General features: G+C 42.7%; 1 protein-coding gene across 5 annotated transcripts in view; it reads left to right on the top strand.

Moving 5' to 3' along the window:
• SCML4 (Scm polycomb group protein like 4) overlaps positions 1–15,750 on the top strand; it is a 124,817-nt gene that overhangs the window by 54,147 nt on the left and 54,920 nt on the right. For 4 of the 5 annotated variants that reach the window (XM_045057899.1, XM_019831047.3, XM_045057900.1 and 1 more), the window contains exon 2: positions 4,071–4,285. The exons of the other annotated variant lie outside the window; for it this stretch is intronic. In XM_045057899.1, coding sequence (XP_044913834.1) covers positions 4,071–4,285 — 215 coding nt within the window. The remainder of the gene's footprint in view (positions 1–4,070; positions 4,286–15,750) is intronic. 5 annotated transcript variants of the gene reach the window in all.

Raw genomic sequence — 15,750 nt, 5'->3', positions numbered from 1 at the left:
AGGCTCCAGGCTCTGAGCCATCAGCCCAGAGCCTGACGCGGGGCTCGAACTCACGGACCGCGAGATCGTGACCTGGCTGAAGTCGGACGCTTAACTGACTGCGCCACCCAGGCACCCCGCTGTTCTTTATTCTTAAAGAACTTTTCTTCAGACACAGAGAGCCTCCTCATTATGGAAGACAGCCTCTTAATATATGTTTGAGTATTTTCCTTTTCTGTTAGTTTTTTGCTAATGTTTATGTATTTATTTTGAGAGAGGCAGAGAATGTGAGCAGTGGAGGTGCAGAGAAAGAGAGAGAGAATCCCAAGCAGGCTCTGTGCTGTCAGGGCAGAGCCCATCGTGGGGCTCAATCTCACCAGCTGTGAGATCATGATCTGAGCTGAAATCAGGAGTTGGAGGTTCAACCAACTGAGGCACCCAGGCGCCCCCTTTTCTATTAGTTTCGATAGTTTCATTAAACATCTGATAAATTGTCATTGTCTATCTTCCATAGTTATGTTCTCCCTAAAGAAAAAAAAAATCCCATCTTCCTTGTTTCCCCTGCATTCCAAGACTGGGACCCTTCCTTGTTTTCAGTATTACGTATTCAGTATTTGTTATTTTTCCTTTTTTTTTTTTTTTTTTGGTTCATGTCTTAGTTTTGGAAAAGGACATTTTTGGAGACCCTGAACTATTGTCACCATCATTTCCAAAGTGTCTGAGTCTGTTATTAAAATACCACTTTGTGTTTTCCCCTAACTCTTTAAAATTATTCCAAGGAGACTTTCAGAGAACCCCACATGATTAAAATAACCCCTTCAGTTTTTAAAAATCTTGTTACTTAAAATTGCATTTACTCGCATATTAAAATATTGATCTGTGAGAAGGAATTGAAAAATAGTATCTTCTTGATCAGTGGATGAACCATCTCCAAGTATTTCCCCAATTACTGTAGTGCCTCGTGTGCCACCAATAATAGTTCACTGTTGGGGCACTTGGGTGGCTCAGTCGGTTAAGTGTCTGACTTCAGCTCAGGCTCAGGTTGTGATCTTGCAGCTCGTGAGTTCGAGCCCAATGTCTGGCTCTGTGCTGAAAGCTCAGAGCCTGGAGCCTGCTTCGGATTCTGTGTCTCCCTCTCTCTCTGCCCCTGCCCCATTCACGCTCTGTCTTTCTCTCGAAAAATAAAATAAAATAAAAACATTGAAAAAACAGAATAAATAATAGTTCACTGTTGCTCCACTAGCATGAAATTCATTAATCAGATTTAGTTTTCAGGAAAGCTCCTTCATACCCTAAGATAGATGCACTTCAAGTAAGGAAGTAGAAAGTCGCACAAGTCCTGTTTTTTCCTCACAGTAGAGAAAGAGAATTAGAACAACAGAAAAGCTCAGTTTAAAAGATGGCTTTTTTTGAGGTGCCTGGGTGGCTCAGTCGGTTAAGTGTCTGACTTTGGCTCAGGTCATGATCTCACAGTCCATGAGTTCAAGCCCCGCATTGGGCTCTGTGCTGACAGCTCAGAACCTGGAGCCTGCTTTGGATTCTGTGTCTCCCTCCCTCTCTCTCTGCCCCTCCCCCACTCATACTCTGTCTCTCTCTCTCTCTCTCTCTCTCAAAAATAAACATTTAAAAATTTGTTTAAAAAGATGGCTTTTTTTTGTAGGAAATATTTTTTTCTAACATACTGAGAAATTTGGGGATAGTTCAGCAAAATTTTGAGTGATACAAATTCTTAGGATAATATGCTAATTAGTCACCCGTTCTTCACTCTTCAAAACCTATTCAACAAGAAGACTTTTGTGAGGGAGTATCTAAGTTAGCAGAGGATCACAATTCACCAGGGAAGGAACACAGCCAACTGAGCCTTCAAAAACAGGAGGAAAGAGATTCAATGCCTTCTCTGAACCTGGGTTTTCTCTTATTGACTTTTGATCTTAATGCTAGATACATCGCTGACCTTGTCCCTAGAGGCAAAGTAGAAAGGTAGAAAAACCTGTCCTAGACTAGAAAAAGAAATCCCATTTCCAAAATCTGTAAACTAAAAATGGAGAAGCAGACACGTGATCATGATAGCTCAACATGGGACTCAGATCAAGTTCCACACAGCAAAGATCTTACTGAATAAATTTTGGTGGGTTTTCAATGTTTTGGGAAGCCGCTTTTTTGAAAACGAGTGTTTGGGGTATTTGTTGGCACGGGGGGATGTTGACAGTAAGTCTAGAAATGGAATGATTCCCTTTGTTCACATATTGATGGGTTTATCTTCATTGATTATGATTCATTGACTGTAAGATGCCCTTGATAATATCACACCTCATTATTTCATGTACCAAGAAAGAAAAATAGCTCCTTACAGAATTTGATGTGCTTGCAATGCTTTAGGGTGCATTGTGATTTCAGAGATGTTATTTTGTAAAAAAGTGTGCATTTTGGAATCAATGAGACATGGTGTTTTTCTTACACAAAAACAAGGAAAATCGACATCCTCAACAGCTTGTCTATCTACCTGAAATACCTAACAATAAACAAATTTATGCTTTAAAATTCTATGTGCTAGGTATGATATTTCCAAGAGCAATCAATATTATTGAGTGGATACCGTTAATATTCAGAGAATTAACAAACTGAACTGACATTTGTAAAAGATGCCCCAAATTTCCCGTCATGTTTTAGGATATCAAATATCCACTATTTGATATTTTCCTTCCCGAGCAAAGCAATCTGGTTCCTACAGTGGCTGCCCAGACCTGGGGGGTAGGGACCGCTTCCATCATCTTTCCCAATTTTTCCTGTGGCCTCTTGAGCAAAAGCTTCTCATTTCCAACTGTTGGCTACCATTAAGCCTCAGAAATGAGTTGTGTCACCTAACATCATCCCTGAGTTAGAGTGTAGAGTTCTTTCTGTCCAACTTGTTACATTTCTTAACATTCAAGGAAATCTGACCCTTGAGCTCATGATACCGCTGAGCTCCCTGGGTTGGAGTTGATCAACTACCTCTTGCTGCAAGATTTAGTCAACTCTACCTGAGAGAGCTTATCATTAGTATATATTTTTTTAAGTTTTATTTATTTTGAGAGGCAGAAGAGGGACAGAGAGAAGGAGAGAGAGAATCCGAAGCAGGCTCCGAGTCGTCAGCCTGATGTGGGGGCTCGAACTCTTGAACTGTGAGGTCATAGCCTGAGCTGAAGTCAGACGCTTGACTGACTAAGCTACCCAGGGACCCGTATCATTAGTATTTTTAATGCTATGAATTTTATAGCATGTGGGGTATCTGTTTGGGGGAAAGGATGTGTCCATAGCAAACAATTACCAACAGTTCTACCGTCTCTGCCACTTACGTCATTTCCTTTCACTCTTTTACCACATACATTTTTGCATAGTGGAGATCATTTTTAAGCACAATTTATGAGATGCTTTTTCATTCAATCTCATGTTGTTGAAATAATATGGTTAAAGACTTTTAACCAGGTGATTGTTTTGTTCTGTAGATAGTGTTAATTATTCCCCTATTGCTTGTTATTTGGGCTCCATCCATTCTGTTTTCGCAATTCTAAAACATGCTAAAATGAACATCTCTGTAGGTAAATCTCTATCCGCATTTTGACCGAGGGACATAACTTTAATACAATTGATTTGTACCGTTACATCCCTTCCATGGGAAAAATAAAGGTCATAACAATTTATAACCCAACCAAAGGGGCAGGAGCGAATGTGAGGGAATAGTTGTATTTACCTAATGCTATCACTTCAAGGTTGAACAAAGTGGGGAAACGGAGACACGCATTGATAAAGTCGTCTCGTTGTTGGCGGCACCATCGGTTGCGTTTGGAGCTGGGAATCTATTGTCCTCTCCACCTAGACAGCATCTTCGCTGCTTCATTATAGCCCTGTGGAAATTTGCTCTCCTTGAAATGATCCCAGAACTCCAACAGCACTGTAAAAACTCCTAGTGGTGCCTGGCTGTCTTGTATTTGGTCTTCCCCTCCAATAAAGGATAGGCATGGCCAAAAACACCAAATGGGATACATGTTTGCCTTGCAAACCAAACAAACCCTTCTGTTTTTGTTTTGCTTTGTGTCTGGACTAATTCTTAGCACCTCTTCTGCCTGTGAGCGATTTGTCACTTCCTTCTGTAAGACTGGCACCAGCAGACATGCAGTCTCAGAGGATCCCGGGGAGGAAGCGAGGCCGACCCCCACTGCACTCAACACCTATGAAGATGGCAGTGCATAACCTTTATTCTACTTCAGCTGGTTCTTTGCCAGCAGCGAAGATCCCAAAGAAAAGAGGGCGGAAGCCTGGGTACAAGGTACGGCTCCATCATCTCCTTTCTCCACGGTGACATTGGGCTGGGGCATGGGTGCTTGGGCAGAGCCCCACCGCAGAATGTGAGGAAAGGCTGGGAGCTGGGTAACGACAAGATGAGAAGTAAGTTTCTCTCAATGAAGTCTGTGACAGACAAGGCCTCATTGTTACAGCGGGGCCCACATTGCATGCTGTCCCCGTCGTGTGCATTTGTACAAGTGGAGAAAGCAAATTGCACCAGATGGGGAAAGCTGTAAGGCGAGCAGATTTTAGGGTCATAGCTAAACACACATTTTAAGACTTGCATTTAAATTAGTGTGTCAGACACTGAATTTTCCCCTCACTGTGCCTACTAGGGCGGCGCTCAAAGCCACTTTCCAGAACTCATTCGTCATTTATTTTAGTAAAAGCAGATGATGTTCCTGAAACACTTAAATTAATAATGCGTGCAGCCTAGTGTCAGAGGACATAGAAGAATTTTCCCAAACAGAGCCTAAACAAGGGGGACTCATCAGGAAAATTCAGGGTGTTAATTCATAGTTTCCCGCTTATAAAAAGTGCTGACGTCAAGTTTGGCTTCAAGGAGGCGTATCAGGCAGAATTAGAATCCCGCGACCCTTGGAAGAATTAACAATTCAGAGTGGCAGGGGGTGGAAAAGAAATTCTCTGATGTAATTGCAATCACATAAAGCAGCCTGAACCAGAGGAGGGAGAGCTTCTCCCCCAAGATGTTTTTGAGGAGGCTACTAGAGAAGAAAGACCATGGAGCTCATTCTCCACAAGACTTTTGGGCATTCGAAAATGAGCTTCAGAAGTTCTCCTTCCTTTATTTTTTCTTGAAATAAAGAGCTTACGTTTCCGTCTTGAGATCTGAATACTCAAACCAGAATGCAAATTGGCAATTCACTCCCATATATTTAGGAAAATGTATGGAGATTATTTCAGGTCAGCAGAAAGACAAAGCTTCCGGAAGAATCGGTGATGAATTCAACCTTTATCCCTTTGGTTCTCCGCAGTTCTTCCAACTGCTGGAAAATAAAAACAGGAGGTAGGGGGAAGGTGACTCAAAGTTGTTTGGGGGTCATGGGCTTTAGTAAAAGAAGCTTTTACTCAGCCACCTCGTGAAGTAAAATCTTCTGTCACTGGTTACTTTTCTAACAAAGAGAGCCTCCTCTTTCTCATGGGCACTTCAGCTTCAGCATTGTTTCTCTGAAGCCGGCATAGGGCAGGCCCTCCCAGCTCAGCTACCTGCGCCATTGCTGAGGTCTGGGTATTGAATCTGGAAGGACGGAGCAGGGCAGCCCTTCTGTGAATAGAGCCAGGGAGCAAGTCCAGGATCTGAAGAAACACACTGAAAACTTCTCTCTCCTATTTGGCCTTTCTCCTACTCCCCTGGGAGCTGTGACCCAAGAATGAAAATTACCAACAGACACAGCATTTCTAGGGCCAGGAAAAATGGGAATTCAGTCCATGGAATGAGCCCGACTTGGCAATTTTCCTGTCTCCTAAAAGGGGCAGTTTTCCGGGCTCCTAACACTCGGAGACACATCAAAGCAGGAAGAAAGCTTTCGGAATGGTTAGCTGACAATGCAGGCCCTGCACATGGCAGGCGGATCTCATGTCCGTGCCTCACAGGGCTACTTGGCTAGGGGCAACGGGCCACAGCTCTTCCTTGAGTCCATCTTCCATGTATTTGGGGAACTGTGTGGGAATTATTTCAGGCCAGCAGCTCCCAGACAGCTCCCCAAGTGTCCAAGAACACCTCCAAACCAGGTGCTAGTCTGCCGGCGTGCTGACTCCCTCGTGGCGACATGAGAAAAATAAGAACCGCGTGCAAATCTTCGTAGAGCTAACATGATTCCACCCAAAGGATCATCCTTTGTTCCGAAATATCTGCTTCTTACTCTTTTGGCGTTAGAGTTTGTTTTCTTTTAATTGTTGTATGTTGTCAGGATTTGGTAATTTAAAAAATGTCCTTACTTCGCAAAATAGATTTGGCAACCAATTAAGTCTCTCCAGTTTTTTTTTTTTTTTTGACAATTTCTTAGACCCAGAAGCCCCCTTTTACCGTTACTGAAAAGGTTTTAATTGTGGAGAAGCCACCGAGGAAACTGTACAGCGTTGTTCCATTTACCAAATGGCCCCTAATTTGGCAATTTTAACTATCTGAGACACAGTTGGGGAGCCAGAAGTTGTTAAAAAAGAAGCCCCGAGCAAGCGAAGTAAGATATTACTTGGTGTATCCTTAAAGATCCTGTATTTAATTGTTAAGAAAATGCTTCCAAGCCCTCCTTCAGAGTCTATTTACCTTTATTGTAGATGCATTTCTTACAAGCTCTATTATAGCGATTTAATAGTCTTAGATTTGAAGGAAAAGATATTTTGGGGAAGAAGAGTGCCCACACAGCTGGGTACTGAAAGTATAATAATAATTATTGTTATAATTAAATGATGTTTTATTAATAATACAGAACAATAACAAATACAATAACATTATCAATATTATAAAGTAGTGAAGAACAATTTTGTCATTTCAATAAAAACATCATTATGATATATTCATCCTAACAATACTGTCGTAACGAAGTAATCCGTGTTTGAGCCTTTGGAAGGTTCCTGAATCTTGAGGATGCCTGTTGTGCTGACTGCATCACAGATCTATGCGGGTTGACATTTGTCACCTCTTGCCTGGCGCTCTCCCAAACTGCACTCTCGATCACCTCTGTGCCCAGCACAGGTGGAAACTCTGTCTGGTCCAAGAATGGGCACAAGCCTCTCCCTCTAAGATCCAAGCACAGCTGACACAGGCTGTGATGTTTAACCCTTTCTCTGAGTCTTGAGAATAATTTGAGTGAATTGCAGGCAGAAAAGGAAGAATTCAACGGGTAGTCAGATGTCAGTGCTCCAGAGTTCATAGGTCATGCCTCCTCCCAGGGCCCATCTGCCCATGCCTCTCGGCCCAGGCCTGCAGCCACATTTCTGGGGCATGCTCACTGCCGGGAAAGCATCATTTTATGGCCTTACTGCCTCCTTCTCACCCCAGTCGAAGAAAGCAAAAACCTCTTAACATCACATTTTCTCTGAAGAGCCCTACGCCGACTGCCATGAAAACAGCCTTCTTCATTATCAAACAGAATTTACATCTCAGTTTGAAGCATCTGCTATTGGTTTAGTTCAGAGACAACCCAAGGTCAACAGATAGATTTTCCTCATATTTCGTGGCTAAAAAGACTATTAAGGTCTTTTTAAAGAGATAAAGAGAGTCTGCATCAAGGAGGAGCCCTAGCTTCTATTCTGTACCGACAGCTGATTGTAATGTCACCTGACAGTGGGATCTCCAGCTTCTGTGTCTTTATGATTGGGATTATGATTTAAGCAGGAAGAAGAAAGTGCTGGGTTTAAAAAATAGCTGTTTGTCCCCTACATATCATCATCATCATCATCATCACCATCATCATAATTAATACTAATAGCAAGAATAGTCGTATATAACATTTATTCAGCACTTCTGTGTTTGAGGCTCTGGACCAAAGCACTTTGTGTGTATTTTCTTATTTGAACCCTGATAGTGAGGGAGCTAGAAAAACGGCAGGAATTAGGTATGAGTGAACCAAGTCCCACAGCCTGAGGCTGCCTACTGTTGGGCCAGAAGTCCTCTAGACCTTGGCAATCTCTTTGCATTATTGTTCAGAATAGTAATTATGCTTTCCCATTTACTCTTTCCAAATTATGTCCTGTCTGCTCTGTTTAATGAGCTTAGGAACGTGTAACATGTTTAGAAAGAAGATACTCTGTAAAATATTAAAGACAAATGGTTAACATGTTCTGAAATGTTGGTAATTGTATCGTTGAGAATATAAATCCAGCTGCTGTGACAAAGGGGAAGCAACAGTGGCCTAAAGCAGAGGAAGCTAACTTCTTTCTTATGTTAAAAATCTGGGAAGCCCATCTGAAGGTGACATGATGCCTCCATGGTGTTGGGGACCCAGGCTCCTGCTCTGTTGTCACTCTGCTCCTCTTAACACAAAGTCCCTACCTCACACTATAAAATGGCTCCTCCAGTTCCCTCTTTCCTGCTAGTCTAGCCAGCCAGATGGAGGCAGAGCTAGTGGAGGCATGTCTTTCCCCTTTAAGGACTCAATGTTCAAGGCTGCACACACGCCTTACACTTGCATGCTGCTGGCCAGAACCTAGTCACTTGGCCTCACTTAACTCCAAGGGAGGTGGGGCAAAGCAGTATGGGGTGATCAGGTGGCTGGCTAAAATTCAGAGACTGCATTAATAAAGAAAGAAGTGAGCGTGGATATTTGGGAATAACCAGCAGCCTCTGCTAAGTACTTACAGAACAGTCTTCTGTTACCTAGAAAATTTACTCTATAAAGAGAGTGATTTTCTAATAAACATAAGGAAATGCAACATTATGGTTTTTTTTTTTTTTTTTTGAGAGAGAAAGAGAGAGAGCACACATGCACGAGTGGGGGAGGCGCAGAGATAGAGGTAGAGAGAGAGAATCCCAGGCAGCCTCCGCACACGAGGCTCAAACACAAGACCCTGGGATCAGGACCTGAACTGAAATCAAGAGTCAGACGCTTAATCGACTGAGGCACCCACGTTCCTCACAACATTATGTTTCATTCCCTCTTTTTTATTGTCATCCTTTTCTTCCCACCTCCCGACCCCCAAAAGAGTATGTGTTCTTGGCATTGTGTAACAAGGAAGTCAAATTCACAAAACTCTCAAGTAGGAAAATGTTCAAACTTAAGCAGAAAGCGTTTTGTTTGTTTCAACACTTGTTTAAAGTCTCTTTCTAAAATGTGTTTTCACAAAAACTGTCAAAATGGCTTTGATGATTCTTTGATTGTCCAGATCTTATATTGTCTTAGAGTCATATTTTGGAACACCAAATGTAGCATGGTAGTATGCAAGGGAAGGATAGATACCAAATAACCCTTCCTGTCCCTGTCTTCAAGGCCTCCCCTTGCTGATGGTGGGCTTGGTGCCCCACCTGTGCCCCATGGAGGAAAATGATTACACAAGCACAAAAAACAGCACCTAGGGTAGGGACTATCTCTCCTGTGGCTTTCTATTACCCTCCAGCTCCAACGCCAGGGCTGGAGCAAGGGCCAAGGTTGAGGTGCAATGGTGGGCGTGAGGTGCAATGGTGGGCGTGAGGCCCTCGTGTGCTGGTTTATGATTCCCTGCAGCGTTCTGAGTGTAACTCGGGCATGAACGCTAGTCGATGTTTCCAATTATGTTAAGAAGTAAGGGAAATGTAAACAGTGAAGTTGTATATTGGAATTCTACTCTTTTGTTGAGAATGGGATAAACTTCTTCACGAATTTATCGTGGACGGATGATAGTTTGTCAAAAAAAATAGTTCAGTTTTTTGTGCTATTCACGGTGTCACAGCTACAAAGAAGGCACACTTTTAAGTTTAGTTTGTGTTTTTACCGTTTTCTCCATCACTCTCTCAAGTCTGTAAGTCAACAAAGTAGTAAAGTCAGCCCTAATCCGTAGCATTTGCCAATTTCCAAGGTGGAGATGTTCCCAACATGGCCAGGTTCAAGGCGCCAAGATGACATCTAAGGACATGGTGTCAGTATTGATAATAAAATAGTTAGACAGTGATGAGTTTTGAGTATCTATTACCTTGTTTTGAATGTATTTTAAATTAGTTCTCTGGAAGTATATATACTTTAATGTTTAATAATCACCATGTTTAACAACTTGCAATATTCCTGAAAATATAAGTCATCCTTTGTGTACAAGCCGACTCCAGCCTCCCACTGCTCTGAGCTCCTCTATGCACATCATGCCTGTCACTGGACGTGCCATGTTTCCTCTCTCATCTGCAGGGCCGACCCCACTCTCTGCTGATGCAGAGAACTTGGCCTCCTTACCAGTTTCTGTAAGAAACCCAACCACACCAAGCGTTCCTTGAAATGTGTGGTCTCTATCAAAGATTGTTGGGGTCGGAGGGCGTAGAGACAGCATCCCATTAAATAATTCTCACAGATAGATGCATTCTTCTGAATTTCCCTTTATCAAGTGTTTGTTTGTTTGTTTTCCCTTTTCTTTGTTCTCTCTCCTGGTACCCATGGAGTACCAGGTTCATCATCTCCTCTCTCAGCTTCCCTCGGTCGGGAGGAAATTAAACCATTCTTCCCTGCCCTCAGCAAAGCAGCAGCCACCCATGCCACTCACCTCTGCTCTTCACCAGTTTCAGTGGCTGCCTGGGTCCAGAGAAGAATCTGAACCCAGCACAGAGATGGTGGGAGAAAGCTCCAGCATCGTCACCCTATCTCCACCATGTTTGTACTTCTGAAAGGCCCAAGAGAGCCAGCCCATTTCCCTCCCACCTTCAAGCATCCCTTTCTTTCTTCATTGTGGTGTAGGCATTTTATTGTATTGGGGTACTTTTATTTTCTTAGAGAAGCTCAAAGATAGCTTAGCTAGGATCTCAGATTTAACTGAAAGGCATGTTGCCAAAGCAGGCCTCCAGCCCGAGGGATACTGGCCGCTCCATCCCTTAGGTGTTCAATCTCTTCTCCAAGTGCAGGGAGAAGAATGTATGGGTAGACCCAGAAACAGGCTGACTCCTAGGAATGGGATTAGGTCATTGGCTACAACCTTCTTGTTGTTGGAACTGATTTGCATTTCTAACAAGCAAGTTTTTAGACTAAAGTCTGAGGTTAAGCACAGTGAGGTATTGAGTTTTCCCTAACTCTACTCCCACAGCATCTCATCAGAACCCTGGGGGAGTTTTATGTGGAGAAAGAGGGTGAGTCTAAAGGAGGAATGTGCCCCCAAGAAAAGCTACGGCAGGGACATAAACAAAGTTATTCTCAAGTAGGGCTGTAGAGGGGAAGGAAGGGAGGGGGAACATGATTTTTTTTTTTTAAATATGGTATATTGGTTTCCTAGGGCCACTGTAGCAAAGTACAACAAACTGTGTGGCTTAAACAATAGAAATTTAGTGTCTCAGTTCTGGAGGCTAGAAATCCAAGACCAGTCTACACCTTGGCTCATAGAAGGCCTTCTTCCTGCATCTTCACATTGTCTTCCCTCTGTACTTGACTGTTTCTGTCCAAATCTCCCCTTTTATAAGGATACAATCATATTGGATTAGGGCCTACCTTAATGACTTCATTTTAACTGATCATCAGCAAAGACCCCATTTCCAAATAAGGTCACATTCACAGGTCCTGGGAGTTAGGGCTTCAACATCATTTTGGGGGACACATTTCAACCCCTAACATCCAGTATAATAATCTTTGCCTTTTAACTAGGCATTTAGTCCATTTATGTTTAAAGAAATCACTGATAAGTTTGGGTTTAAATGTATATTTTATTTTGTGTGTTCTGTTTATCTCATTCATTCTGTGCTCCTTTTACTCATCTTTCCTGCCTTCTTTTGGATTTTTTTTTTTTTTTTTAGGTATTTAAATTTTTTTCTACTCATTGAAAGTTAACACTCTGTTTTCTATTGAATTACTATTTGGCTTGTGGCAGTATCTTTTCAGAGAGTCTGCACACTCCCCTCATTGTCAGGTGGGGGTGGGGGTAAGGTGGGGCAAATTTACATCTGGCTCATCTTTATCCTGAGGTTGTAGCCCTTTGGGTGAGCCCTGAGCTCCATAGCAATTCCTGAGGCCTAGATTTCACTTATATATTGGCCTGATAATTCTTTATATATTATCAGCCCCTCTGTACTTTCATTAACCTTACATTTTATCCGTTACTTGTGGTTGTTTTCAGTTGATCCAAATAACCTAGTTTTATTTTTTTTAAACATATTTTTAAAATATTTATTTTTGAAAGAGAGAGAGTACGAACAGGGGAGGAGCAGAGAAAGAGGGAGACACAGAATCTGAAGCAGGCTCCAGGCTCCGAGCTGTCAGCACAGAGCCCGACGTGGGACTCAAACCCACCAACCGTGAGATCATGATCCGAGCCAGCGTCAGATGCCCATCCGACTGAGCCACCCAGGCGCTCCAAATAACCCAGTTTTCTATATTTTCAGAAATAGAATTACAAAGAAATTTAGGATGCTGCATTTCTTCTATTCAACATTCAAAATATGGCACTGACACTGGTTTTTGTCTCAAATTCTATGATGTTTTCAGAAGTAGTCTAATGCAAGGTATATACGCATTATGGATTAGAAGAGAACTTAGAAACCAACAATCTACCCAATCTAATGGCTTTGGAAGATGAAGCCGGGAAGCACTGAATGAGTTGCTCAGAGTCCCATGTGAACTGGTGGCAGACCCAAGATTCAAATCCCAGACCTAACTCAGCCCTGTGCTCTGGCTGTTCTCCTGCAGGGCATCAGCAATGTGTAGTTGAGGACTGAAATCATGCCAGTTCTCAGTGTCCACTCTGTGGGTGAGGAAATGTGGGCACTCTCCTTCTTGTCATGCCCTCTCTCCATACCATCAGCAATAATAATAACAAACCTTTATGAAGTTCTACTTTGCATTAGCCCTATGCTAAATGTTTACGTCTAAATCTTGTCACGTCCCTGTGAGGAGGTATTGATATCCTCACACAAGTGAGGAAGGACAGGCTCCAAAATCCTAACTGACAAGACTTAAGACAGGGTTGGTGTGTGGCTGAGCTGGACTTCGAGCACAGATTCCAATGTAGGTGCCCACGGCCACCCTGAACTTGTTTTTAAATTTTGCTTTGTTGGTTCATCTCTGCTGATGTGCAGGCAGTCCCCTAACCACACTCTCGGTCCTCGGATTACCAACTTCTTGCTGTCAATCTATGAAACGTTGTTTATTTGGTACTTTTGTCTCTGCCACGTTTGCGTAGTTCTAGAAAAATGCTGCAATTTTTACATCAAACGATCCTTCCTCTGTTAGTGTCCCCTGGCCGCACATCTCAGTTTGCAAACAAACCCTCCCCCCCCCCCCAACTCTTTCCAGTGATGCTCTAGTAAATGTCTTAGAGAAGGTCTTCCCTGAAAGACAGCTGAAGCAAGAAGCTCTCCAGGCCCTTATTTTGGATCTGTAAATGGAAAAGAAAGATGAGCTGCCCCCATATTCCATATTCCCCAGCCCTCTTTGGTGGAATCGCCAGCTGGCAGGGCCAACCCCTTACTCTTCTGCTTCACCCACCACGATACTCTACCCCAGCAAAGCACAGCCCCTCTGGCAGCCACTGGAAACCGTGCCCTGGATGAGGAGTCACCACACCCGTTTGAGTGAGGTTTTGAATTTCAGGTAAAGGTGCCAACTTTGCCAGCCTCCGTACAGGGTTGTTGGCTTTGAAGGTCAAGGATTAGCTCCAATATGTCAGAGAACAGCATCTTGGGCACCTAATCTTCCTCCAGTCTTATGCATCCAAGAAAGAGGCTTCTCCTCCCTTATTCCTCTCCATTTTACCCAGTTTATTCTGCCAGATCCTGCTTTTAATACTTTACAAATAAACCATATTTTTGGAATACCTTTAGATTTACAGGAGAGTTGCAATGATAAAACAGAGATTCTCATGTACCCCACACCTAGTTTCTTCTGTTGTTAACATTTTATATTACTGTGATACATTTGTCACAAGTAGTAAACCAATAATAATACATCATTATTAAATAATGTCCATATTTTATTCAGATTCATTAGTTTTCCTCTCTTCTGTCCCAGGACCTATCCAGGATATCACATTAACATCTTGTTGTCATGTCTCCTTAGGTTCCTCTGGGCTGTAAAAGTTCCTCAGACTTTCCTTGTTTTTTTTTTTTTTTAAATTTTTTTTCAACGTTTATTTGTTTTTGGGACAGAGAGAGACAGAGCATGAACGGGGGAGGGGCAGAGAGAGAGGGAGACACAGAATTGGAAACAGGCTCCAGGCTCTGAGCCATCAGCCCAGAGCCCGATGTGGACCATGAGAACGTGACCTGGCTGAAGTCGGACGCTCAACCGACTGCGCCACCCAGGCGCCCCAAACTTTCCTTGTTTTTGATGGCATTGGCAGTTTTTAGGAGTATTGGTCAAGTGTTTTGTAAAGTGTTCTGTAACTTGGGTTTGTCTGATGTTTTCCTAATGATTAGACTGGGGTCATGGGTCTCTGGGAAGAAGATTCCAGAGGTAAGGTGCTATTCCCATCGTGCCATGTGGAGGGTGCGTACTATCAACATGGCTTATCACTGTGGATGGTGACTTGATCACGTGCCTGAGGTGGTGTTTGACAGGTTTCTCCACTGTAAAATTACTTTTCCTCATTTCCATACTGTCCTCTTTGGAAGCAAGTCACTATGTGCAGCCCACACTTAAGGAGTGAGAAGTTACACTCCACAAACCGTTTGGAATATTAATGCATAGGAGGTTTGTCTCCTCCATGTGTCTCTCTAGTCAATTATTCATTTATGTCAGTATGGAGTCATGGATATTTACTGTATACTTTGAATTATAATCCATTACCCATTCTTTATTTATTGCTCATATTGTTCTAGATTTGGACATTACAAGCTCTTTTGATTGACTCACATGTTCCTATGACCTGCCCTCATCATTGTTTGTGTGTGTGTGTGTGTGTGTGTGTGTGTGTGTGTTACTTTATTTTCTGGGACAAGATGCCACAGGCTAATCTTGTGTATTTCCTGCCCTTGACCTAGAATCAGCCATTTCTCCAAGGAGCCTTTGTTCCTTTTATTGAAGAATGGTATTAGAAACCAAAATAGGAGCATGGTGTTTTGTTTTGTCCAACTAAAAAACAAAACACAGTAGTGGTGCCTGGGTGGCCCAGTCAGTTAAGCCTCTGACTCTTGATTTCAGTTCAGGCGATGATCTCACAGTTGGTGAGATTGAGCCCCAGGTCGGGCTCTGCGCTGACAGTGTAGAGCTTCTTTGGGATTCTCTCCCTCCCTCTCTCTCTGCCCCTCCCCTGCTCATGCTTTCTCACTGTCTCTGTCCCTAAATAAATAAATAAACATTAAAAAAAAACCCCAAACATAGCAAAACACAACAAAACAACAACAGCAACAACTAGCAATGGCAAAGACAAATGCCCTTCCAGAGGAAAGCTTGGATACATTGGGCAACAGGTAGCTCCCCATTCCACATGGGAGAGGCACTGATAGAATGGGCCCCACATCACACCAAAGGACATTCCTAGTCACTGGGCTCATTTCTATCTTAGGAGCCCTCTAAAATCATATGTGACTCCCATTTAGGAATTTTTTTTTCCCCTTTATGTTAGACAATGAGATAGAAATTTCAGAATGCTAACTCAAAGGTATTCCTACTGATGATTTATTCTTTTATCAAGAAGAATTTTTTTAAAGTCGTATACCACCCACAGTTGCATGAGTTTTTCTTCTTTATTCAAAAGTCCCACCGTTGTTTTAGAGGTTGGATGAATTCAGAAAGTTGGCCCTGCAACCAGCTGACTTTTTCTAATGTCTTGAATTGCTTTATCTGGGCAGAAATGACAGACAGAGGTAACAACCAGCTATAATTGTATTAC

The sequence above is a fragment of the Felis catus genome, chromosome B2, assembly GCF_018350175.1.
Source record: "Felis catus isolate Fca126 chromosome B2, F.catus_Fca126_mat1.0, whole genome shotgun sequence".
Classification (NCBI taxonomy): Eukaryota; Metazoa; Chordata; class Mammalia; order Carnivora; family Felidae; genus Felis; species Felis catus.
The sequence above is the reverse complement of the archived record's forward strand: the minus strand, read 5'-3'. Positions and strand labels throughout refer to the sequence as shown.